This window comes from Pelmatolapia mariae, linkage group LG10_11 (genome assembly GCF_036321145.2).
Source record: "Pelmatolapia mariae isolate MD_Pm_ZW linkage group LG10_11, Pm_UMD_F_2, whole genome shotgun sequence".
Classification (NCBI taxonomy): domain Eukaryota; kingdom Metazoa; phylum Chordata; class Actinopteri; order Cichliformes; family Cichlidae; genus Pelmatolapia; species Pelmatolapia mariae.
In genome coordinates, this window is record NC_086236.1 from 60,757,866 (window position 1) to 60,782,021 (window position 24,156).

Here is a 24,156-nt window from a genome sequence, read left to right on the forward strand (position 1 = left end):
TTGCTATTCATTAGGGTTGATGGGTGGCAAAGGTAGAAAGGTAGTAAGACTGCAGCAGCACAAATGTGGTTTCTAGAAGGTTTTCTGTGGCGTATTTGCTGTCTTATTCATATACCCGCAACCACTTTTTTTTATCTTTTCTGTTTTATCTGTAGATTGTTTCTTGCTGGTCTGTGAGGTGCAGGAAATTTGCGTTTTGCAAAACACCAAGACATTATTGTCATTTTGCTTCTTTTAGCAACAAGCAGTGCAAGCAGAAAGAACTTAAAATAAAACAAAAACTAAACTTCGAAGCTGGGCCAAGAAAATACTTTTGCAAATGCAGTCATCTGAGCGCTCCGTATGATACGTAATGATTTCTTATTTCGAAGAAACATCTTTTGGTGTCTCATGTGTTGCTTTCCTTTCCGTGCAGACTCCAAAAGTCTTTCTTGATCATAAGCAGCGGAAATTTGACTCAAACAGTAGTGTGAAAATGGTAAATATTGCTATAGAAGATGAATTTGATGTTTAGTGGTGCGAGTTGGCGTACATGTGGATAATAGTTGCATATGCATGAGCCTATATTCGCTGTGTGTTGGTGGTATCCCTCTGTGTATGTGTGAGCCCCCCCTCTCAGTGAGTAGGCAGCGTATTACTTGTTTTGGTGCAATGAGCCAGGCCTTGTATTAGGCAGGTTGAGCTGCAGGGGAAATTTTGTAACACTTGACCTGTTTCACTGACTCATTTGTGTGGATGAAGAAAAGGAGGGAAAGAAAAGGAAGGAGAGAGCAAGCGAAGGGATTGGATGGCAGCACAAGTGGTTAGGGGTGATTGGAAGCATGAGTGACAATGGTCAAGAAAAGGAGGGAGAACAGCAGCTGGGGCTAGCCGGGCGGGGAGGGTGACATGAGATGACGGTGCCTTCACATTCCTGCTTTCTTACTTTCTCCGTCTCTGTGTCTCTTACCCATCCCTTTGTCTTTATCTTTCATTCAGCAGCCTCTCTGGCAGGCCTGGCTGAGTTGCCCCTCTTCTTATTACTCAGCCCTTCAACCTTAAAGGTCAAAAGCAAAGACTTTGCGCTTTAAAAGTAAAGAATATCACATTTCTTTGTAACTACCTGGTGCTGTGCACGTGACTATGCATATGTGACATTCCTCCTTTTTCCCGTCTGTCTCGGTGAATGTGGCTGTTTTTTTTTGTTTTTGTTTTTTAAATACTCAATGCCAGCTCACTGCATACATATTAATAGTGTAGTTTTTCATTTGAGGAGCTCAGCTGGTGGTCTCCTGCCTTGAAGGAAGACTTTAAGCTGTATAACTGCTTCACTGGCTACTTATTCTCACAGTGTCCTCTCCTTCCTTCTGTCCTCAAATTCTATCTGTGTGTGTGTGTGTGTGTGTGTGTGTGTGTGCGCGCGTGTGTGTGTGTTTATTTTCCTTTGCCTTTGGCTGTAATGAGTATAAAGTAGGTAAGAATGATGAATGATGTATTAGAAATTGTTGAGGGGTCAACTGATCATTTTCAAGTGTCTTTTTATTTTTTGCTTACCCTTTCTGATATCCAGCCATGCAGATAGCTTTTTATTCGAGCATGTTTTTAAGTGTAACCTGTTAAATATGCAGTACCTATAAAAACAGTTTATAACTGTGTATTTCCCAGAGCACCAAGGCGATGAATCTTCAAAGATAGCTGAGTCTCTAAATGCAATTTTCATGTACAATTCACACCTAGAATTAACAAACTGGATATCTCAGCATCTGTCAGCGCAAGAAGGAAATGCATGGAGACCGCCATGTGATTTATTTCCAAAAAAAGAAAAAAAAATCAGACCCCATCTGGAGATGATGATCAGAATCAGCTGGGTGTGAAAGGCAAGCTGTGTCCAAAGTCCACCTCCTCCCAGTAATATAGTCCTGCAGGCAAAGAGTTTACAGATTTCATTTGAATTGTACAGACCTCGTTCAGCTCTCTCCTCTCTGTTTTGTCCTATCAAAGGAACCCACTTTGGTGCGTATGACTAAAACTCAGTCAACACAAACTGTTCCCCCCCATGGAGATCCTCTGCTTACCAAATAGAGCCAACAAAAGTTTTTCCTTCCCTCCCCTTTTCATAACAAGATCCACCTGTTTAGATCTCAAAAGAACTAACTGGCCAAAGTCTCCAATCAAGCCCTAGATTTTTAGACATGTAGGAGTAAAGTTATCTCTCAGACTAATTACAATATACTCAAATGCTATTATGGATTTTTTTTTTCTTTTCTGTTTTTTGTCCGGTGATGCCAAACTCATGTCGTCTAGCCCTGCTTTAAACACATTTCAGCTGTAGCTATAACATCTTTCCTGACAAGAGTTTATTGAGGAAATAATTATGCTTCCCTCGACCTGGGACTTGCCAGGTTTGTCAGCAAGTACACCAAACAGTTTCATAATTTGCATACTGAGATTGATCGTGTGCATGTGGGCTGCATGGACAAAGCAAAACTGCTTATAAATACAAAACATTAAAACAAATGTAATGAACTGCATGTAATTATATAGAAACTCTAATGTTAATATCTGGTGTAGATGCTGATGGCCAAAGAAACCCAAGAGGGTTATTGCAGAATGTGGCCAGATAAACCCAAAACTATCTCGCTGGTTAGAAAGCACTGCAACTCCTGGAGCCTTTAATACTTAATGCGCTGAACTTTGTTGCCCACCAGTGGGTCAGTCATTCGAAACTCATGTTGTGCAGCCAAACATTGTTCTGACTCTTCGAAGTTTATTTCAAATGTGAGTGGAGATTCAGAAGTCTCCAGATATGCCAAGCTTGATATTCCTCACATGCCTGGAATTCAGAGGAGGGAAAAGATAAACGAAATGTCAGGCAGGAAGTTTTAAAGCCTTCAAGTTGCTTAAGGGTAAAATTATGCTTTAAGAAATTAAATCATGTGTAAGAGTTTGATATTGTTCCTCATTTTCCACTTCATTTGCAAATGCTTGTTAAAAAAAAAAAAAAAGTAGTAAAAATGTGGAGGAAAAAAATCCTCTTGTCTATCTTCCTTTTCCTTCGAATCTGCTTTCATTACCCTCCTTGTCCCCCAATCTCCCTTGTCGCCTGCTCTGCCGCTGCTGCCACAACTGCGCAAAGTACAGTTGTAGCCTTTCAGTCCTGGTGTGACGGCTGGCGTGGCGACTGCTGGCTGCGAGCACGTCCGCTGGTAAAGCGAGCCCCGTCATCAGTCGAAACAGAGCCTGGTGTTTGGTGACATTTAGCATTTTACTGCAAAAATTATGCATCAGTGTTGACATTCAGCCTTATGCATAAAATTCATGATGTATGTGGCACTTCCTGTAGGCATTGCAGCAGAAAGACGGGCGAGGAGTATGTCACAGCTGAGGCACAACATCCCCACGTATTGAGAATAGATCTCTGTTGTGCGTTTGCATATGTGCGAATGGACGAATAACATCCTCGTGAATCTAGATCATCAAGCTTTATGAATCATTTTAGGAGTCGTGTTTTTCGGGTTTCCTTCTCTCCATTGTTGTCTCCATTATGGATTCAAGAATAACTCCCTGCTTCTATGCACATACACACGTACACGCACACCTCTCCCTGAGGTACTTCACTTTATTCATTCTTCGCAGATTAATTCCAGGACGACACTTTTTATGATCCCCAATTTATGTCAGCAGTCAGGCAGGCAGGCCTTCCCTCTCTGCTGCCTCTCCTCTTATCTCCTCTGCCTCATGTCTCTGTCTCCCTCTACATGTGCGCTCAATGAAACAATGGTACTTTCTAGTAACGAGCATAGAGTTTGTCAGGTTTTAAAAAGAAGAAGAAGACAAATGGAGGGAGGGACCGAGAGGATGTGAAGATAATGGGTTTCTGTGGTGATTAACATTCCAGAGTGCTGCATCAAAGAAAGTGTGACTGTCCTATTGTGTCTTTACTGACAGACGAATGAAGGGAGGTCTCGGCGCTGGTTTCTTCTGTGGCTCACAGGGTAATAAACATACCATGTCTAATCTACATCTCGGGTGCCGGGGTGTCTCTGTAAGTCTGAGCATCTCCGCGTGTATCTCTGTGTAAACTGAGAGTGACACATCCACCCTTTTCATCTTTTGAGAACAGAGCCACATTTATAAGATGCAGTCAGCGTGACGGTGAGTGAGCTCTCATTCTCTCGCCCGGTGAGTCAGACGGCGAGCTGACTAACCGGTCATTCATTCTGTCATTTGGGATCACCGGGTTCCCGCCACGCCGCTGTGACACACCTGTCACCCGGAGCGAGAGGAACCCGACCTATAGGTGTGTTTAACCAAAACAGGAAACGGGGTTCGGCAAGCCACTGTTCCATTAGAACTGACATTATTCCCGCTGAGTGAAAGCTGTTGACATGTAGGCATCACTGAAGTGTTGTGAAGTGCCTTGCAGAAAGGTTCGCCTTGCAAGTGTTGTTTTTCATTATTGGTTCGGGAGGCAGAGAAAAACCTACAGTAGCGTTCATAAGTGACTCCATCAACCTCTTAAATACTCAGTCCAAATATATCCGTGACCCCTGCTTCACTTGCGCTGTTATCCGTGATATCGCTTTAAAATGACACAACAGCGATTACTCAGTCAAGTCATATATTTATCATCAGAAAATATAGATGTTTGGTCAACTTAATTTGCATCATCAGTATTTAATTACATTTTACGGTGCCAGGCATTAATCAGGACAATGATGGTTCTAATAGCAGAAATACATAAAAAAATAAATAAATAAATAACCTCACATAGACAGTAACAAAATAGAGTGAATTAATAGTTTTTGTTTGGTTTTGTTTGGTTTTGAAACAGGTTAACCCTTTAAAGCCTGAAACATGACATAATTGCCTGAAAATTTAGATTTTTTTTGAAAATGGAGTGGTTATTGAACCTTCTGACAGTTTTTTTTTAAAATTCATTGAATACTAATTTGCATTATGAATTTGCATATATGCATCATATTTGGTACATCTGAGTTATTAATATTATTTTTTGTTTATTGCTCAAAAAATTATTTAACAATTTATTTAGGTTTGTCGGAAAGAAAAACACTGATTATGTTGAGGTCTCAAAAACTTGTGTATCAAATGTGACATAGTAAGTTAAACACATTAAAGTCTAGTCTAAGCTCAGAGGGTTCCTTGTTAGTTTATTAGGGCCAAATATTCAAATTACTATTTTAAACTTTAACAAACTAGTTACCTGTTCATAGTTAGGATTCACTGATGAACACTTCCTGTGTTCATCGATGACATACACCTGTTTTTCACTGGTACGCTCAACTATTGTTCATTACAGCCAGTCACATGTCAACAACTCAAAGCATTCAGGCATGAAGATGCATTCAAGTCAACCTGCTGAACTTCAAATTGAGCGTCAGAATGGGGAACAAAGGCGATTCTGAATTTAGCATGGTTGGTGCCAAACGACCGGGTCTGAGCATTTTTGAAACTTTTCCCACACAACCATCTCTTGACTTTACAGGGAATAGTTCCAAAAACTAGAAAATATTCTGTGTGTAGCTGTTCTCTGGGCAAAAATGCCTTATTGATGCCAAAGGTCAGAGGAGAATAGCCAGACTGCTTCAAGCTGATGCGAAGGAAAACAGTAGCTCAAATAACCACTTGTTGCAAGTCTCTCAATGCACAACATGCTGAACCTTGAAGCAGATGGGCTACTGCAGTGGAAGACTACCCCGGCCTACAGTGCTGTTGGCTAAGAAGAGGAAACTGTAGCTATAGCTCGCATAGATTCATCAGAACTGGACTTTCTGCTACACATTCATGATGGTAAACATGAAAGCATAGATTCATTCTAAGTTGTATCAGCAGTTCAGGCTGCTGGTGGTGTAATGGTGCAGGGGATATTTTCTTGGCACTCTCTGGGCCCCGATGCACCAGCTAAGCATCATTTAAAGACCACAGCTTACCTGAGTATTGTCCCTGATTATGTCCATCCCTGTATATGACCAGTGTACTTGTCTTCTTATAGCTGCCTCCAGCAACTCACTATATCACAAAGTTCAAATAGTCTTAATTGGTAATTCTTGAACATACCAGTGAAGTTATATCAAGTACTCAAATGACCTCCACAGTTTCTAGATCTCAGTCCAGTAGAGCACGTCTGGAATGTGGTGGAATGATCTGATCATGGATGTGCCGCTGAGAAATCTGCAGCAACCGTATGATGCTGCCATGTCAATATGGATCAAAATCCCTGAAGAATGTTTGCAACACCTTGTGCCACGAAGAATTAAAACAACTCTGAAGACGAAGGTTGATGAAACCTTAATACTCACAAGGTATACTTCGTGAAGTGACCAGGGAGAGTATATACCTTATATAACCACACTGGCCATTTAGGTATAACGTTCAGGAATAACAGTTTTATTAATATCAGGGCAGTGGACACATTGTTTTATGCCTCTTTAATTACTCTAGTACAAAGAAAATGGAGATGAGAAAAATTAAAAGGCTTTGGGGTAAAAAGGGTTAATGGAGCTAATGTCTGTGTTTCAGTGTGTTCTGAGTTCAGTTGTAAAAGATGATTGCAATAATAATCAATTCTCTAAACTTGACATTGATTAGTGTGATTTTAAAGTTGCCAGAAGAAATTTTTGAGCCTTTTGAAATAATCTGGATTTTTGCACTCGTTAGAGATGAAATTCAGTCTGAATGAGAGCCAAGTCACACTTAAAGAACAGAACTTGCTGGAAAAAGTAACAATCCCTTGAATAATTTTGTAACTTGGAGACTCGTCTTTTGTAGACCTTTTTTCTTCTTCTTTTTTTTAAACAGCAACAGCCTCCATCTTGTAAGCAGCTACAAGAAATGTACATCAATATTTCTAGGCTGTCTTGAGTGACCTGCCCTCTGCAGGTCATGCACTGCTTCACAGATGTGTTAAGGGCAGTTTTGTTGACTTGAGCATCCAAAACTTTTTTTGCTATTGTTTTTGGATTTGCTTGTGTGCTTTGGGTCACTGTCTGCAGCTTTAGGGATGCCCTGAGGCAGCACTGAACCACAATGCTCCCTCCACCATGCATCACTAAGATTCAGGTCTGTAGTGCCTTTTCTGCTTCACACATGGCATAGAGTGCATTTTTTCCCAAAAAAGCTGAAGTTTTGTCGACAGTACATCGTTCCTGAAGTCTTGAGGACCATATGGAAGTTTCATAATGGAAACATGAACACAGATTTGAGGAAAATGTAAGGATTTCTGTAGATTCTGCTGTAAGTGATGGCTTCTTCTTACCTTTCTTGTTCAATAGCAACAGTCCTTAATCTACAAAAGGACAAACGGGGGGGATTTAACATCTACATAAGGCTTTTTTCTGAGGCCCTCTAAAAGTTATGATTGGAACAAAGGTAACAAACAACGAATCTTTGTTCAGAAGGGCAGACTTTGCCTTTGTGTGCCATTATTTATAGCACCTCTGTAACCCACACTTTCAATCTCCTTAATTATAATTCCTAACTCAAAGTTGCTTTTTGCAGACGTTCTGCAAAAGAGGCTCAGTTTTTCAGCCTGCACAGTAAATCATTTCTCACTGTGTTATATATAGACATGAAAAGTACATCTCATGGTTTAGTCAAGCTGTGTTTGTCTAAAATAGTTACATAGATGACCACATTTTCCCACTAGTCAATGCAGAAACTCTGGTAATTCGAAAAGCTCCCAAACTTTTCCTTGCGACTGTACACACAGACCAGGCTTGGGGGTTTGTTATTGGTATTCCCTCCGCTTTTCTTGCTAGATATGGACCACAAATGCCTAGCTAATCAGGTAGTCTGTCTGGAGATTGCTCGTGGATTCACAGCTAAGATCAGTTGATTCTCCCCAGTCCCCGACTTTGATCCTAATGTCTCATCCGCCTTCAGATCAAAATGTACATCCGACTTTCCCCTGCTGTTCCGCTGCGCTGTGCATACACCCGCACACAGTCAGGTGTGCTTTGAAAGCTAAGCAGGGCAGACACATTTTTGAGCTAAGTTAAGCCAGGGATTAAGGAGAAATTTACTGCCCATCTAGGTGTGTGTAATGGTATCTATTTTTGACTCTGCCTTCAGAGAGAAATGCCTGGTTTTCCTCAGAAAAGCATCAAAACCCCTTGCATCATCCCTGGCTCTCACTCCCTCATTTCACACAGGTGCTTTTGTAATCCACGCACACTCACAGACACTCGGAGAACACACTGTCTCTTCTCTCTATTTACGAGCATTTCATTTGTGAGTGTTTGTGTGTTCGTCGTTTGCACATGTGCTGTGTGCGTACACGCATATGACTGTGTTGGGTGTGTACGCGTCCCCCCTCTCTTCTTGCGTGCCTAACTGGCTCTGACACATCTGTGGCTTTTCCAGGCGAATAAGGGCCGGTGCCAAACTGCCAAGAAATCAATGCAACAGACTCCACTCTCCTCCTCTTCCCTCATCTTCCTCCCTCTTGCTGCTCCCCGAGTCTGCCCCCCTCTTTCTCTCTGTCTCTGTCCGTCTCTGTCTTTGCTCTCGTCTTTCTTTTTTCTTTTTTTTTCCTCCTCCTTTCTTGCTCGGAGCCCTTATTAAAAATGGAGCGAGTGTGTGCTGCATATTTAAAATGGTCATGGATGGATTTAAACGGCTGATGGTATTTAGTGTCTCCTCAGGGAGCTGCTATGAGCCCTTAAGCTGACTCCTCTGACTGGAGCCTGACTGACTGGTGAGCACACACTAAACCTCTAATAATGACTTGTGTACACACAGTCAGCCCTGCACACGCAACCACGCACACACCGGCAGGCTCGCACGCACTCCCATTATAGCACACCCTTCCTAGTATTGAAAAGGACGCTGGTCACGTCTGTTCTGCATGGAGTAGGTGCATTTGCAGAGCGCATGCAGTAGAATGTGTGTGCAGGCTCAGCAGTCAATAACTCATTAGTTTGGCTTTTTTGATGTGGCCCTGTGTAAATGTTTTAACTGTATTTGAAGACACTCTTAAGAGTTTACAAGCATGTCTAAATGTGTGTGTAAAATGCGAGTCTGTGTGTGTGTGTGTGTGTGTGTGTCTTGACAGCCAGAGCTGATGTCACACTGAGCCTCTTCAGGTCGAGCAGCAAGTGTTTCTGTCATGTTGTCTTTCATGCTAGCTTGAATTTGGGCTCCAATCTGCTCCTAAGTGTCCTTCACTGAAACACTATTGATTACCCCCACGCGTGCTCAAACAGTGAACATAAATTCTGCTGATGTGAAACACACAAACACGCGGATCAACAGACACCCCCACAGAGAAGGGGAGGCGGGGAGCAGGAGCGTCTTAACAGGCGACATTCTGCGATGGGGGAGTTTTATACGCGTATGAATATTCAGACAAAAGAGCATTTCCAGTAACTAACCTGTGCCTGCAACCATTCTGGATTTGGAACGATGAGCTCAGCATCATAGTCTTCTGTGCGTTCAGTGCGTGGCAGATGAGAATGTAGATTTATTCATTACCGATGCTGCGAGGGTTTTTTTGTTTTTGTTTATTTTTGTTTTTTTAATAGTGGCTACTTGGTGTAATGTTGTTTGATGTATGTAGAGCCGTTTGTATCTTTCATCCATGACATGTGAGGGTTAAAGCGTGTCTGTAATGTAAATATTTTGATCTCTGCTCATGCATTAGAGAGTGCATCAATTTGGATGTTGGCTGTTGGCACTTGTTTGTCTTTTTTTTTTTCCTCATACAGAGCTTTGACACGTGTGCCTCCCAGCATGCGTGCCTACGTTTATTTGTATTTGCATGTTAAAAGATGCAGGGCAGTGAATTACAGCTGTGCTGCTGTGAGGCTTACTATTGACTGAGCTCTAAACACTAGACACAGTGATGATGACCTTTGAGGATTCTCCCAGCAGTGGCAGAAATCAAAGGAGGTACACATTTCTGGTTTCCAGTCACAGTTTATTTTCACAGATTTACACAGAAGCTTAGACTTTCTTGGAAGTGCATGGATGCACCGAGTGAGTGTGTGTGCGCGCGTAGGCTTTGTGCCAGAATATTTGTTGCGTCCTTTTTACCATGCATAAATCAGTAGCACTCTATGCCAAACAGCCAATCAACCACATTTAAACACTAATGAAACCATTCTTTATTGCCAAATTGAACTGTGAATGTTTTCTTCTCCACCTTCCATCTCTTCTGTGTTCTATTGTTTCTGTGTCCACTGGCTCCCAGTGGCAATGCATAACTGAATGGCAAAGTGGGGAAACGTCTTTCTTAATGAGCATTTGAATTCAGGTTCGTCGAGAGCGCCGTTTTTGTGTGTCTCGACACCTCGCATTGTTGTGGTTTCTCTCCAGGGGCACTGGATGAAGAGGAAAGTGAATGAATGTGGAGAGCACGCAGAACCATTATGACTCTGTGTGTCATTAATCAGTAGCTGATGAGAGGCCGTTTGAGGGAGAGATGGAGCCTATTACTGCTATGGCACTCTCAGGACTGTGCGCGAGGCTCTTTTAGGCTGCCTATTTTGCGGTCAACAATACACCAGGTACAAACACGGTAAACAACACTCGAAAGGAAATCATTATTCCAGCCCAAAAGGAAAAAAAAATACAACAAATTCTGCAAAGGGATCATTACTTTTCTATGTTATCAAGCTGAAAAGAGGAGAACGTTTGGAACTTTACTTGTTCCGCGCATATTTTCTTTTTCCTCCTCGTTTTCCTTTCCCTCCTACACGTCCTCAGCAACTGCTTCTCCACCCTCCAGACTGAATCTTCTATTCTCTCAGAGCTCTGTGTTTTTTTTTCCTATATGTTCTACACTCTCCTCCCTCTTTCTCCATCTCTGTCTCTTCTCTGAGCGTTGTTTCCTTTCTGGTAGTCTGTGTGAGGAACTTGGTAGGAGGGCGACATGAAGCGCACTCGCTTGTGAGTCAGCGAGAGTTGAGAGAATTGAACGAACTGACTCTCCCAATACTTTAGAGAGAGATGGAGGGAAAGGAGCAGTAGCCAAGTCCTCGACGTTACATTCCCCCTTGTTATATGTTCCACTTTTGCACAGCGGGCTGCTGAATGGATTGCAGTACACAGAGGCTATTACAGTGAAGCATCCTGGCTGTAGGGGAGAAATCTAAGAGGATAGTTTGAGGTTTTATGTGTGGCTGAGTGGGGTGGGTAATGAGGTGAGAGTCCCTTCTAGCCAGAGGTTAGCAGTGGTTACGAGGGCAGGTAAACATACCAGCTGCTTCTGACTGCCTGGCCTCAAGGCCACGGTGACACTGGTGGAGGAAGCGAGAGTGGGGTTTGGAGGGTGGAGAGCAGAAAAAGCAGGCCAGGAAGATGGATGGGAAGCCTAAAGGCATCGTGAGGCAAACTAGGTGGCTGGATATTCTCAGATTGCAACATTTACTGTAAGTTACAGTATATTATCAGGCTTGATGGGTTCCCTTCCAGGCGTCTGTTTCTATCACAGCTGTTGCTTATGTCCCTTTCTCTTTGTAATATATAATATTATGTAATGTAAGAGGTAGTTAATATCCTGGTTGCGTTCACATTCAGGAAACGCACATTTTTGTGTGTCACATTTAATAAAAATGCAGGAAACCTGCAGCTGTTTATTTAGATTGTCTCACTTTCAGGAATATTTGGGCTTTTTTTTTTTTTTGGTCAAATATGTTTATTTGCTTCCTTGCTGCAAATTAAACATCAGGATCAAACAGATTTCAAGAATCTGTGCCAAGCCTGGAGCTGCAGGGACAGGATGTGATGTGCTTAGCTTAGCGTAGAAAGGGGAGAATTAACTTGAACAGTCCTCCTACTAGCAAAACCGGTAGGACATATAACATGCTCAAGCTGTGCCAGTCGCTACAAATGTTAGTTTGTTTTGATTTTTCATGCAACGCTGAAGCATTTCTCGAAGTCTCATCATCGGGTATTGAACAGAAGCGTCGGTCAGTTTGTGTAGGCGACTGTGTTTATTAGTTAACGAAGAATAAATGTAAATTAGCCACAGCCTTCCAGACTAATTTGCATCTGCTGTCCCTGGTTTTTAAATTAAAATTGGAAGTCTTGTTTTAATGGTATTTGTTTTCTTAGTTATCTTTTTAAAGTGGGCATACAGTTGTGTGTACACCACCCCTTTATTGCTCAAAAGTGTTGCCACTGGACAAGGGTAAAGATTGGCCTCAGTTCACATAAACTCACCATTGTTGTGGTCTCATAGGCAGATATGTATGTGGATGTATATGAGTAGCTGCTTTACCCTCTTCATCTGGTGCTCCTGATCACTCATTAAAGTGTCAGGTATCACTATGGTTTACTATCAAAAAAAAAAACAAGCCCCTGACTGTTTCTAAAAGTACTTTTCTACCATTTTTCTTTTGTGCCACCTAGCGCTGTTCATAGTAATTAGTAAGTCTTCAGAGGTGTAATCAGATTCTTTTTTTAACCTTCAGACGGAGATGATTTCATGCTTCCTCCGGTCTTTATGCTAATCGCTACCCAGCTCTACAAGTAACACGCAGACATGACAGTGGTATTGATCTACTCATCTTAACATCAGCCAGAAAGCAAAAACTGATTAAACTGTTCCTTTAAAGTGAATATCAGAAGGCCAGTATTGTGATTGTGGTCACTTGTGTTCCTTTTTGTTGTATAAATGTATCTTTTTTTCCTCTTCTGATGTGATGCAGAATGTAAATGCTGAGATGTAATCTGAGTTACAGCAGATATCATGATATCATTATAATTGCGCTGCAAAACTTCTAATGAAAGTGCAAGCGCTAAAACTAATGGTATGTTAAATATCCAACATGTAGAATTTTAATAGGGCCACTTTGTTTTTGAGACAGTAATGTAATGTATCATAATTGCTTTAATGTGTTGGATTTTTGAGAGTGCTAAAATCTACAAAATTATGTGCTCCCATCGACGTAATGGCAAACTGACCTGTGCTTTTAGAGCACTTGTTACTCTTCTGTTAAGTATCTGCTTGCTGTTTCCAGCTCTACCTTTTACCTCCCACCTTTTCTGTGTGTATATGTGTATGAGCGAGAGAGAGAGAGAGAGTGCGCGTGTGTGTGCAGGAGAAACGGTGTGTTTGTAGTACAACATATCATTCATGTTCTGAGTGGACAGCAACATTTGGCTAATGCAGCCCTGCTTTCTCTGCTGGCTGGAGTCGACCACCTCGGTGCCAGCGCAAAGTGGACTGTAAATATTGACGGGGAGATGGCAAGAGTAGAGCGGCGACCTTGTCAGGAAGAGAAGCAAGGAAGGAGAGGCAGAGGGAATGATTGAGGCACGGGAAGAAAGCGAGAGGGGTGGAGAGAGAGGGAGCGACAGAAAGAAGAGATGGAGATGCCTTCTCCCAAGGCAACCGAGTGTGCTTTGATGCACTGTGGCAGGGAACACACTGTGTCCCCAGAGAGGGAGAGCAGCATCTCTCTCTCACTCACTCACACACACACACACACACACACACACACACACACACACCATGCAGGGTTATCACATTAACCACGACACAGCTTTTTAAAATGTCAAAATGCACAGGCACACTTAGAAGACGCTTACACATACACGCAAACACAATGTGTACACTTAATGTACGTCAGTTACGTGAATTTAATCCTCAGACAGTCTAAATGCGCAAGGTTGAGCTCTGGGAATCACGGGAGATTAGAAATGACCAGCATTACTGATTTGCCCAATCCAAAAACCCCTGGCAACAGCATCGCAGACACGCGCACAGACACGCACACACATAAAATTCAGTCAGCGTTTCCTTCAGTCAAATCAGTAAAGTCTGTCCTCCCTGAGCCATTCGGCTGGTTGTGTTGTCCGAACAAGCACAATCAATTTGATGTGATTTGTTTTGTGTTGAAATGAGTTGTAATGGCATCATGAGTGCAGTGAATAGCAAATGACAGTGATGGTGATTGTGGTGGTGGGTGTAGTAGGTCTTCAACTGCTGGAAAATTCATGTCAGAGGTAGCTGCAACACTCAACTCTGTAGCACTTGCATTGATTGTGAATAATTTAAGTGCGTGTGAGCAGGTCTAAGTGGGTGTGCGCGTTTGTGTGTGTGTTCAGGCCTGCAGCTCATGTATGTGCCCTTTTAGCATAGCCACTAGCTGTACTTTATTCTCCACCTTTGTTGTTTCACCTCTTTGCCTCATTCTGCTCCTGCCCCTCCTCCTCCTCTTCTTGTCTTCATCTCCCTCCATTCTGCAGTTATCTGTGCACCTGATCGTTAGGTTACTGTATTACCAAGTGTATACACAGATCAGGCTGAATGAATGCCCGATAGATGGATAGGGTGTGTGTTTTACCAAGTTACCCCACAATCTAAAGGGTAGGATTTCACTTTTCTCTTAGTGAGCAATGAGATTACATGCACTGTTCTTTATCTTAATCTCTTTCAGAGGCCATCCATTCATTCCATCCTAATCTCATCTCCAGGCTCTCTGCTCTGACCGTGGTAGCCTTGTGTTTTTCTATGCCTGCTGGGACTATAGCCCTGTGTCTCATCTGAGTTCAAAAGGGTCGAATTTCAGCCGATACCCGTTTGTCTCATTACGCTGAAACTTTGCATTAAGGGTGAGCTTCTTCCTGAAACTTAAGTTTCCACTGACATCTTAAAAACAACAAAGGCGAACTTGCAGAAAAGAGAATTCTAAATCAAATGTTTTCTCCTTCAAAGGCATTAATGGTGGCGCGGTGATCAAACGCTGAGAATTTATATAATTAAATAGACATTTTTCACTTTGCTACAAAAGCATGCTGCTGTTTGACTTGAAATATTGGAGAGGGTAAAAGCGGGGGGAAGATGATGCACAGTGAAAATTCACAAGCGGGACAATCCCGCAGCATTACTGCCACATGGCCAAGGCTACGTCAAGCTGAGCCAACAGGCAGCCTCGGGCTTTGGATATTTTGGTCAACTGTCCCTTTTTTGTTTCTTGTTTTCTTTTTAAAGGCAAGCCAACCCATTAGGAATGAATCTGATCATTAGCTACACTAGGATTGTTTTTCTAGTGACAAATCTGTTAAGCCAAGACCAGCAGTATTTTTATCTAAATCTTTTCTTCAGTGGATATGAAGGATTTCAAGGTTGGTTAGCAGGCATTCAGTGAAGTAAAACTTGTGTAGGTGTGTGTTTGGTGTGCCTGTGTTGCACCGATTCTCTGAACAGGTCAGGGAGGGTAATAAAAACAGGCTTATCTCTACTCGTTAGGCACAGGAGATAAGAGATGCAGAGGGAGACGCTGCAGATTTGTGCTGTCGTAATACAGGGCCAGATGAGCGAATCCCAAATTGCACCGCCAATGGAGCAGGATGACAGGAAAGGGGGGATGATGGGAGTGAAGGATGGATGGAAGGAGAGGAGGCATAGATAAATGCAACAAAAGCCCAGCCTGTGTGGGGAAGTGGAGGATAGGCCAGCATGTTAACCTTAATCCCTTCAGGGAGAGGCGTAAACACACAGGAAGAGAGAACAAGGGATTGAGTGGAAAAGAGAGGGATGTGAGATCTTTGTCTTCCTGCTCTCCCCTTTATCCCCTCTGTGTGTGATCAGCCAGTTGCAGGCAGCAGTCGGGAAATCCCTCTGTACTTATCTGAAGCCAGCCTCTTAATCACAGCCCTCATCTCACTTGGCTCTTCCTGCTCCCTCTTTTTCTTTTCCTTTTTATTCCCCTCTCCTCACCTTCTCACTGTCATTCTCCCAAACTCTACTTTTTGGACTCCATCTCTCCTTGACTCATCTCTCACTGAATCCTCTTTTGCTGACTCCTCGCTCCACATTTCAGCTTTCCAGACAGTGACTCACTTGGACTAAGTTTTTAAGGAGAGCTGATCTGCCTCCCGAATTTTTTGTCGCACACACTCCAAAGCATTTTGAAACGGAAATGAGAAAAGAACAAAGGTGGAGCTGAAAAAAGTAAAATCTAGCCACTAGCTGCAGAGCTGCAGCTGGGACTCATCCATGCATCCTAAAGCTCAAGAGATTCTGGTGGTATTTTCAACTTGCTGAAGTAGGTCTGCAGTAATTTCAGGCAGCTCCAGCGAACCATCCAGCCACATCTCCTCTTCCGTCACTCCTACTCCTCCCCCTCCTCCCGTGTGCCCAGTGGGAGAGTGGTGGTCTATGGTTGAGTGGCTGGCCAGGCAGGCATGTGTGAGCAATGGAGGGCTCACATATAGGAAAGGGATAGCTGTCTATACGACTGGATGGTCCCTGAATTGATCCACTCACAGGAATGGAGCTGACCTTTAACTGAGTTTGCACTGTGGACCATCATCTCCTTCAACAAAACAAACAAAAAAAAACACCACATGGTTTGTTGGATGAGCTCTTCTCTGCCTCGGGGCTCCTCTCCACTCAAATTAATTTGATCATATTTTGTGCGCGCTGGGTTTTTGTGTCTAATTTTATTTTAAAATATGTATGTTGATGTGTTTTTGTGTACGTGTGTGATGTTTGTTTGGAAAGAAAAGCGAGGGGGGCCAAAGGGCACATGGCAGACCAGCGTCTCAGTGTAAATACATCATCCTGAGTGACAAGAATGCAACACAGGATGTCAACTGTTTCTTAAAACAATGCCTTGTGTCGGTACAGTTTTGTGTGCATGGGCGTGCGCCCTATTTGTGTGGGTAATAGCTCGTCTGGTTGGATGTCCTTGGCGAAGAACTGCACAGATTTAAACAGGGCCAGCAGAAGTACAGTGTATATGTGCACACACACACTCTCTCTGGCGTTCTCGCTGTCTCTGTCTGCAATATTTCATTAGCGCAAGACATGGCTGGTGTCCAGGGCCAAAACAGAGGGCACGCTCTCAAGTCAACTCATTCACACACAAACACTGCACCTCAATCCTTACAATTGGCCTTTTCCTGCAGCTTTTTCGCCTCCATCTAAGGTTATCTGAAAGGAAGGAACAGGCTCCTACCTGAAACCTGCTGAGTAAAAATGGCATTGGTGGGATAATGACGCCTGTGAGATAACGCAAGGCAAAGCAGAAAGAGGCGGCTCTATAGAGGTTTGAAGGAGCGGAGGAAAAAAATATCCCAGCAGCCAAAAATGTGGAGGGAGGTGTGACAAAAAAAAAACAGATACGGCAGTGGAATGAGGAAGGACTGACACAAAATACTGGGAAAACGAGGCAGGTTTCAGGTTTTAAATGAAAGAGTCTGTGCTTTGGTGTTACAGAGACACAGCACCACCATGTGGCAGTTTGAATGCACTGCATCGAGGTGATTTTATGCGATTAGCTGAGATGTTTCCTGCAAAGATGTCAGCTGCAGCAGCTGAACCCCGGTAAGACCTGAATGCCTGCCAGTATGCCACATCCAGTCCCCATCTGTGTTGTCTGAGATTTCATCAAGGCTCCCTCGTCTTTTTATTGTTCTGCGCAAATCATTTCTCCTTTCCCATTAAATGAGAAATATTCCCACTGACTTTGAAAGTGTCACAGTATAATGTTCCCTTTCTCCTTTGTTCAGCCCTCATAAAATAAAAAAAATGAAGTAATTATTTAGCATTGTTAATTTTACTGGTATAAAATCTGTTATATGGCTGAGCTAAAGCAAAAGTATGTTTTACAAGCTTGGGACACTTTTAAGATTCAGAGTATTGCATGAATAATTAGGTTTAATTTCCCGCAGCCTGCCCTAAATTGTCTCTCCAGCATAGTAGCTCATTGTTCTTTTCTCTGTATTACAGAAGAACCCTTTTTTGTGTGTGAATTTGAGTAATAAATACAAAAATTGAAATGTACATTTCTTTTCAGTGTATTTTAAGGTACAGGGATGAATAGACTTCTTAATGCTTGTAGGGAATGAAACACGTTTCCCTCTTCATGTGTGAGCACCGTGGCAGTTTGTTCTCCTTCTGGAGGGGACACAACTACTTTAGATGCATTGAGGCCACCACATGTTGGTTTTGCTCCCAAGATGTGAGGAGTAGGAGTCTTTGCTCCAGAAGTAATTACAAACAATAGAAAACTTTGTACCCAGCAGAATAAATCCAAACAACATAATTAACTGATTTTATTTATTATTTCGTTAGAACCCGTTTGTTTCATCTTTAAAGGGCTTGCTGCACTTACTGATTGCTGTGCTTTCGATACTGCAGGTCCAGCGCTCATATTTAATTTGACACTGTAAAGTATGCTATCCGTTTAAAAGAGAAAGACGCGCCAAAAGCAGGACTGCAAACTGTGTCGATGGCGCGCTGATTTATTTCTTTTAATAAATGACAGCCTTTATTAAATGTTCACCACAATTAAAGAGTATTAAGAGGGAGGAAACCCAAAGAACGTGTGGGGTCAGTGATTTTTAAGATGATGAGCTCAGCTGTGTAATGAATAACAGGATGAGACATGATTATCAGGTCACATTTGTACGCGTGAAAGAATGGGGAATTATTGGAGGAGGTATTCAAAGTAGACTATTGTTAGAAGTGAATCGTAATTAGAGGGCTAACAACGTTCAATCATGACCCTTCCAATTATTAAGACCAGAGTTTGTTCTCATCAAATGAGCTTCAGATCCTCTTTGCCCTTTACCACCTCCTCATTAGCATAATCCCCTGGGAATGCGAGGGATAATGAGCTGGGCTGTACCTTCAGTAAACACGCGCTGTGTGTGCGCACTTCGTGGTTCATGCTCAGCGTGGTCACGGTTCATTAGAGGAACCGCTGCACGACTCCGCTGGTTCGACTTAATCAACCATGTGACTCGACACTCTAATCAAGACCCCGTCTGTACTTTACAGTGTTACACCTAGACACAGACACACACACGTCTCTAAACTCTTCTTCACTGTCTCTCAGTCTCTCTTTTTTTTCTTTTTTTTTTAATTATAAAGCCACTCTTAGTGATGGGGTTGACAATGTGAAATAACTTCATTTATCTTACTTACAGCCTTGTAGTACACGAGTTCTAATTAATGTTAATGTTGTTAAGTCAGTTGTTCCCAAACTGAGAGGTGGGACTGGTTGAAAACAAATAGGAGGAGAAATATTAGAGTGGGGGGAGCGCACAGATCGTTGCACAAAAATATTTCTGGCCTTTTTTTTTTTTTTTTAAAGTTTATTTATTTGTCAGGGACCATGAACAAAAACATTAATCTCAGAGGAGAAGGGATGCATTGTGCCAGATTTAGCTACCAGCTAATTTCCATCTGCAAGTCTCTAAGTCTCCAGGCAGGTAGACACGATGCTAAATCTGAAATACAAATCATATCCAAGGTACTAGATACAAATAGCGTGATATGATGAAGCATCCGCACGCAGCTCAACAACCCCCTGGCCCTACTCCCATCCCACAAACGGGCATCATAAAACACTCACACATATATCCAACACCCAAACTAACCCATCAGTGTACATGCATATTATAACAATCAAGCTGCTATAGAGGTTTTAAAAACGCTTCATCTAATCAATGTTGACTCTTTGACGCTTGTTCTCAGCCTTGAATAAATTACAGGGTCACTGACTTTACTATTCCCGCCGCTCTTAGCTGCTTCCCGTAGCCGCTGCCTTCTTCTCACATCTATTTATTGGCTCTGAGCAGCTGCCAGACAGCAAGTGAGAACACCAGGAGGTTACCGATCCCAGAAACAGAACAACACAAGTATAATGACAATTGTTGGTTTTTGGTTTTTTTTTTTCTTTTTTCAGTTTGAACGACTTTTTCTCTTTTATTTTAATCTAAAACACCCCTTAACCTCCATTTTTCCATATTTGTATGCATGCTCCTGCAGTAGGCGATATCCTCTTAAATTAGTCTAGAAGCTTAAATAATAGTTTTATGATGGCTGAGGTTTGGGTAAGTTTAGATCTTTCTCCTTGGCTCCCATCATGATTTCTATGGCTGCTCATGTGCTTTGTTACTTTAGCATAAACGCATGTTGTGCTGAGACAATTGTTTTGATATTTCACAACATTTTGAAAAATGAAACTTAACTGTGGGTCATAAAAATGTTTTTGTTGTTGTAGTAGTTGTATTAATAGCAATCTCAAAATAAAATATGAGAGCCACAGGTGCTGATTGGTTGATTTTTATTTTTTTTGTTTGTTTGTTTGTTTTCTATGAGTGTAGCCATAGCACCCTCCAAAAGTATGACAAGAGCAAGACCAATTAATCTGTTTTTGCTGTGCTAACAACAATTCCATCAAGCCTACGACCCACAGACACTGATTATGCCTTTCAAGGGGATCTTTCAGTAGTGCAGTAGTTGTCTGTTTTGCAGTATTTCTCCCTTTATTCTTCCCTTCAGGGGTGAAATATGTATTGGTTGGTTTTAAGATCTGGTGATTGACTTGTCTTGTCTTAAACCTTTAATTTGTTAGCCCTAATGAAGTTTTGAGTTGAGGCGGCAGCATGTTTTGGATCACTGTCTTGCTGCAAAATAAAGTTTCTCCTGATTCATTTGGATGCATTTCTCTGTAAACTGACAGACAAAATGACAAATGTAGCAGCAGAATAAATGTAAAAGTTTACCATCATCAATACAAATGATTGAGCCTCTTCCAGAGGCTGTTGCATTTAATGGTGGTGGAAAAAGATCCCAGATGGAGACTCGTGGGTATGCGGGGATTTTATGAAATCAACTCTTTATTGAAGGCAATCTGAATCAACACAGAAACTCAGGAACATAAGGAAAACACTGGAAACTAAGGAAACTACAGAAATCATAATGCTAGGCTACAGGGAACTATTGGAAACCAAGGACCACAGAAAAAAAGGTAAAAGAAACAGGTGATGAGACAAAAGGCTACAGAGAGGAATAGGTTATAAACACACACGAGGTAAAATAACCATCACATCACATACAGCTGAAATTTACTGGGGAAAATGCAACTGAACACTAAACACAGATGGCAAAGGCTACCAAAATAAAATGGGGAAATAAGTAAATGGGGACTATATATAAATATACGGGTAACAGTGAGGAAGCAGGGAGGAACATAAACTCAGTACTAACTGTAAGAACAGCACAAAGCATGATTAAAATAAACTGGGAACATTAACCACTTCTAAATGGAAAACAAATAAAGAAATGGTAAAACTCAACATGGTGGGTAAACGGCAATAATCGAAGCGACCCTAAGCCATGGTTCAACTTCCACCATGTTTCTCAGATGAGCTTGTATGTATGAGCAGATCCCTTTGACCTTTCCATCGCTGTGGTAGAGGTTAATCTTTGTCTCATCGGTCCATAGAAACTTTGTTGCAGAATTATTGTGACTCATCTCTGTACCTTCTTTACAAATTCCAGTTTTGCTTTCCACTTTCTTTAATCTTGATGAGTGTTTTGCATTGCTGTTCTCAGAGTCTCCTTCACACAGCAGATTGTGATATTTCCATCCCTGCTCGCTGGAGGTCGTTCACAATGTTATGGACTGAGTGGAGTGTTTTTCAGCCATTAGTTGTTGTTTTTCCTTGAATTACCGGTTTTCTCAGCTCCAGAATGACCAACTTGACTGGCTTTACTATGCCAATACTTTTTTGTGAGGTGGTGGGGTGTATTTTTTTGTGTGTGTGTTTGTGCTATGTTAAGCTATCAAGTTGCTTTCATTGACTTAATATTTATTCAAAAATCATGGAGTGCTAATCTAACACAAAGCCAGAGATTTACTCCTCGTTTTTGTCTTGTAAAATTCTTTACCTGTTTTGTTCTGTTTACAATCTATTTAAAGGGGCAGTGAGCCCACATATCAAACCCATCTATATTATTTTGGACAGTCTGGAAAATATCAGCAATAAAAATGTCTGCCTTCTCTTAAATATAATGGAAATAAATGGCACTTGCCTTGCAGTACTCAAATTTGAAAAACTCAGCTGCCGTGTCTCTCTATACAAATCATGACCTGCAGTTTCACGCAGGAACTATTTTTATTGTATCAAACCCCCTTAACCTCATCACTGTGCAGAATAAAGCACTCATCTAGTCATTAGGAGAGGTTCGTGTTCAACACAGCGTGACAAGATGTAAACACTGATGCTGTCTGCCCCCCTTCAACTGGGCTGTAATGCTAGTTAGCTGCACACTTCTTTTGATTGGTGGGTGTAGACTAGAGGTAGAAAATAGTTTGTGCAGAAAAAAGACCACAAAAAGATTCTTTAAGTAAATGCTGCTGATTTCTGGAAAGAGACACTGCTGCCTAATTTCACTAGGAGCAATTTGTGGACCCCATAACAAAGTGGTTTTATTTATTTTATTTTTTTAAAGAGTAGAAAGGTTGTTTTTTTTGCACACACAAGTGGGCAATTAGCAAAAACAAAAAGATGCTAGATGGATAAATAGGAATATAGTCTACTGGGAAAAATGTGTAAATTTGATTTGGGGTGAACAATCTCAATCTCTGGTGCAACTGTTAGAAGGCGGCATTATTGAAAGAAAGAGGGCGTTCATGCCATCTGTAGTCTGGTCTAATCGTATTTGACATTAATAATATTTTTCCAGAGACCCGTCTTCCAGAGAGGGGGCCTACTACAGGGATCATCATTGGAGCCATCATAGGGGTCATTATACTCATAGCCATCATTGGAACTGTCATTGCCCTGTACCGCAAACGCAAAGCCAAAGTACTTGGAGAGTAAGTATCTCTGTGAGTGACTGAGTTTCACTTCAGTTCACTGTTGCTGATTTCAATGAGTGTTTGCTCTTTTTTTGTTATTTGCAAATGATTCCATTAGATGAAATGCCATGCAGCGTGTCTCATGCTTTTGTGAGTCATTAAATGTGTGAACTGTGTATTTTTGTGCAGTCGTCCACCAAAGTACAAGCCCCCTCCCCCAAAGAAGACATTTAATTCCACCAACTCTGCTAACATGGTGAGTCGCTAATTGAGAAGTCCTTGGAAGGACAAAAGTATCACTATCCTGACATCTGTCAGGTCACTCAGCACATATCACAACTAACAGTTTTGTTCTCGTGCTGTATAATGATTGTTTAATTGTGTGTCGACAGCCGCTGAACTCAAGCAATGCCCCAGTGGTCCAAAACGACTACTACTCCACCCAGAGTCAAGAACCAGTCACGGTAAGGATGCATGCTGAGTACATATGTGAACATGACACTTAAATGCATATTTTTCGAGATCCTATCAAAACAGAATCTCATCAAAGTACTCTTTTTCCAGCATCTGTTTTTGTTTTGGTTTGTTTTGTTTTTTACCAAATGTTCAGGGCCATTTTAGATAATTGGCTACATAAATCCCAGTTTGATCTCAGGAGCAGTAAAACAAATGCATAAATTCTTTAACACGGTTGCAGTAAAACCACTGCATTTGAAAAGCAGATGATAAACAGCCTGAGATGTCCCATGAAAAATATGTGCAATGTATTTAGTGTACTCAGTCACTGCATGCGCATTGTACTTTACAACAATCAAACAGCAATTGTATTTTTTCTTTGTAAAACTTATTGCAATTATTGCACTTTGAAATAAATAGTGTAAAGTACAAACACCTTAGTGATGTTATTGTGCAGATTAACTGCATTATTATAGCTAAGTGGTTAAAATCATCAACAGATAACAAAAATGATATAAATATTAATAAATCAATAATGATATTTTAAAATGATCATTTTTATGATTCTGAAAAATGTCATTTCACAAAATTAGTACGTTTATTTTCGGTATTTCCAATATATTTTGGTTATTTTCCCCTTTGTAAAACAGTTATCTGGCACAAGATTAGATTTAAATTCTTGTGCAGCTCCGATAATTAATCTGTAATAGTTCACAGGGCTGCACATGAACAGCCTGTTTAATTCACTGATTTTATTTCTGTTTAAATATTCTGACTTCCTGGGCTCCCCACCCCACCTTTCCTACCCCTGCTTTGTTTTTGCTTCCTCCTGTGCCACCCTAAAAATCCTGTATATGCCTCTGATACTTGTGATAAGCTTTTGGTCCCCAGTTATTATTAACTAGAAGACTAAAGGTGAAACGTTTGCTATGCTGGTTTTGATGAATGCCATAAAAATCTGTTATTTTTATCGTTGCTGGTGATAGTCTGGTTTACTGAAAAGTATTTATTTTCTGAAAGAACTGAAAGAAATCTCATTGATGCTATCTGAGTCTAACTTAATGTTTCATCTTTTTTAGAAGGTGATGATAGAAACCACCTCCTATTTCACTAATACAAATACATACTTGGTAAACTCTCGTAATTCGTA

The 24,156-nt window shown here is 41.5% G+C and overlaps 1 protein-coding gene across 1 annotated transcript in view; it reads left to right on the plus strand.

The window, feature by feature from the left end:
• si:ch73-22o12.1 (nectin-2) overlaps nucleotides 1-24,156 on the plus strand; it is an 84,720-nt gene that overhangs the window by 59,025 nt on the left and 1,539 nt on the right. Inside the window, exons 7-9 of the mRNA XM_063486215.1 lie at nucleotides 22,436-22,568; nucleotides 22,740-22,806; nucleotides 22,943-23,014. Coding sequence (XP_063342285.1) covers nucleotides 22,436-22,568; nucleotides 22,740-22,806; nucleotides 22,943-23,014 — 272 coding nt within the window. The remainder of the gene's footprint in view (nucleotides 1-22,435; nucleotides 22,569-22,739; nucleotides 22,807-22,942; nucleotides 23,015-24,156) is intronic.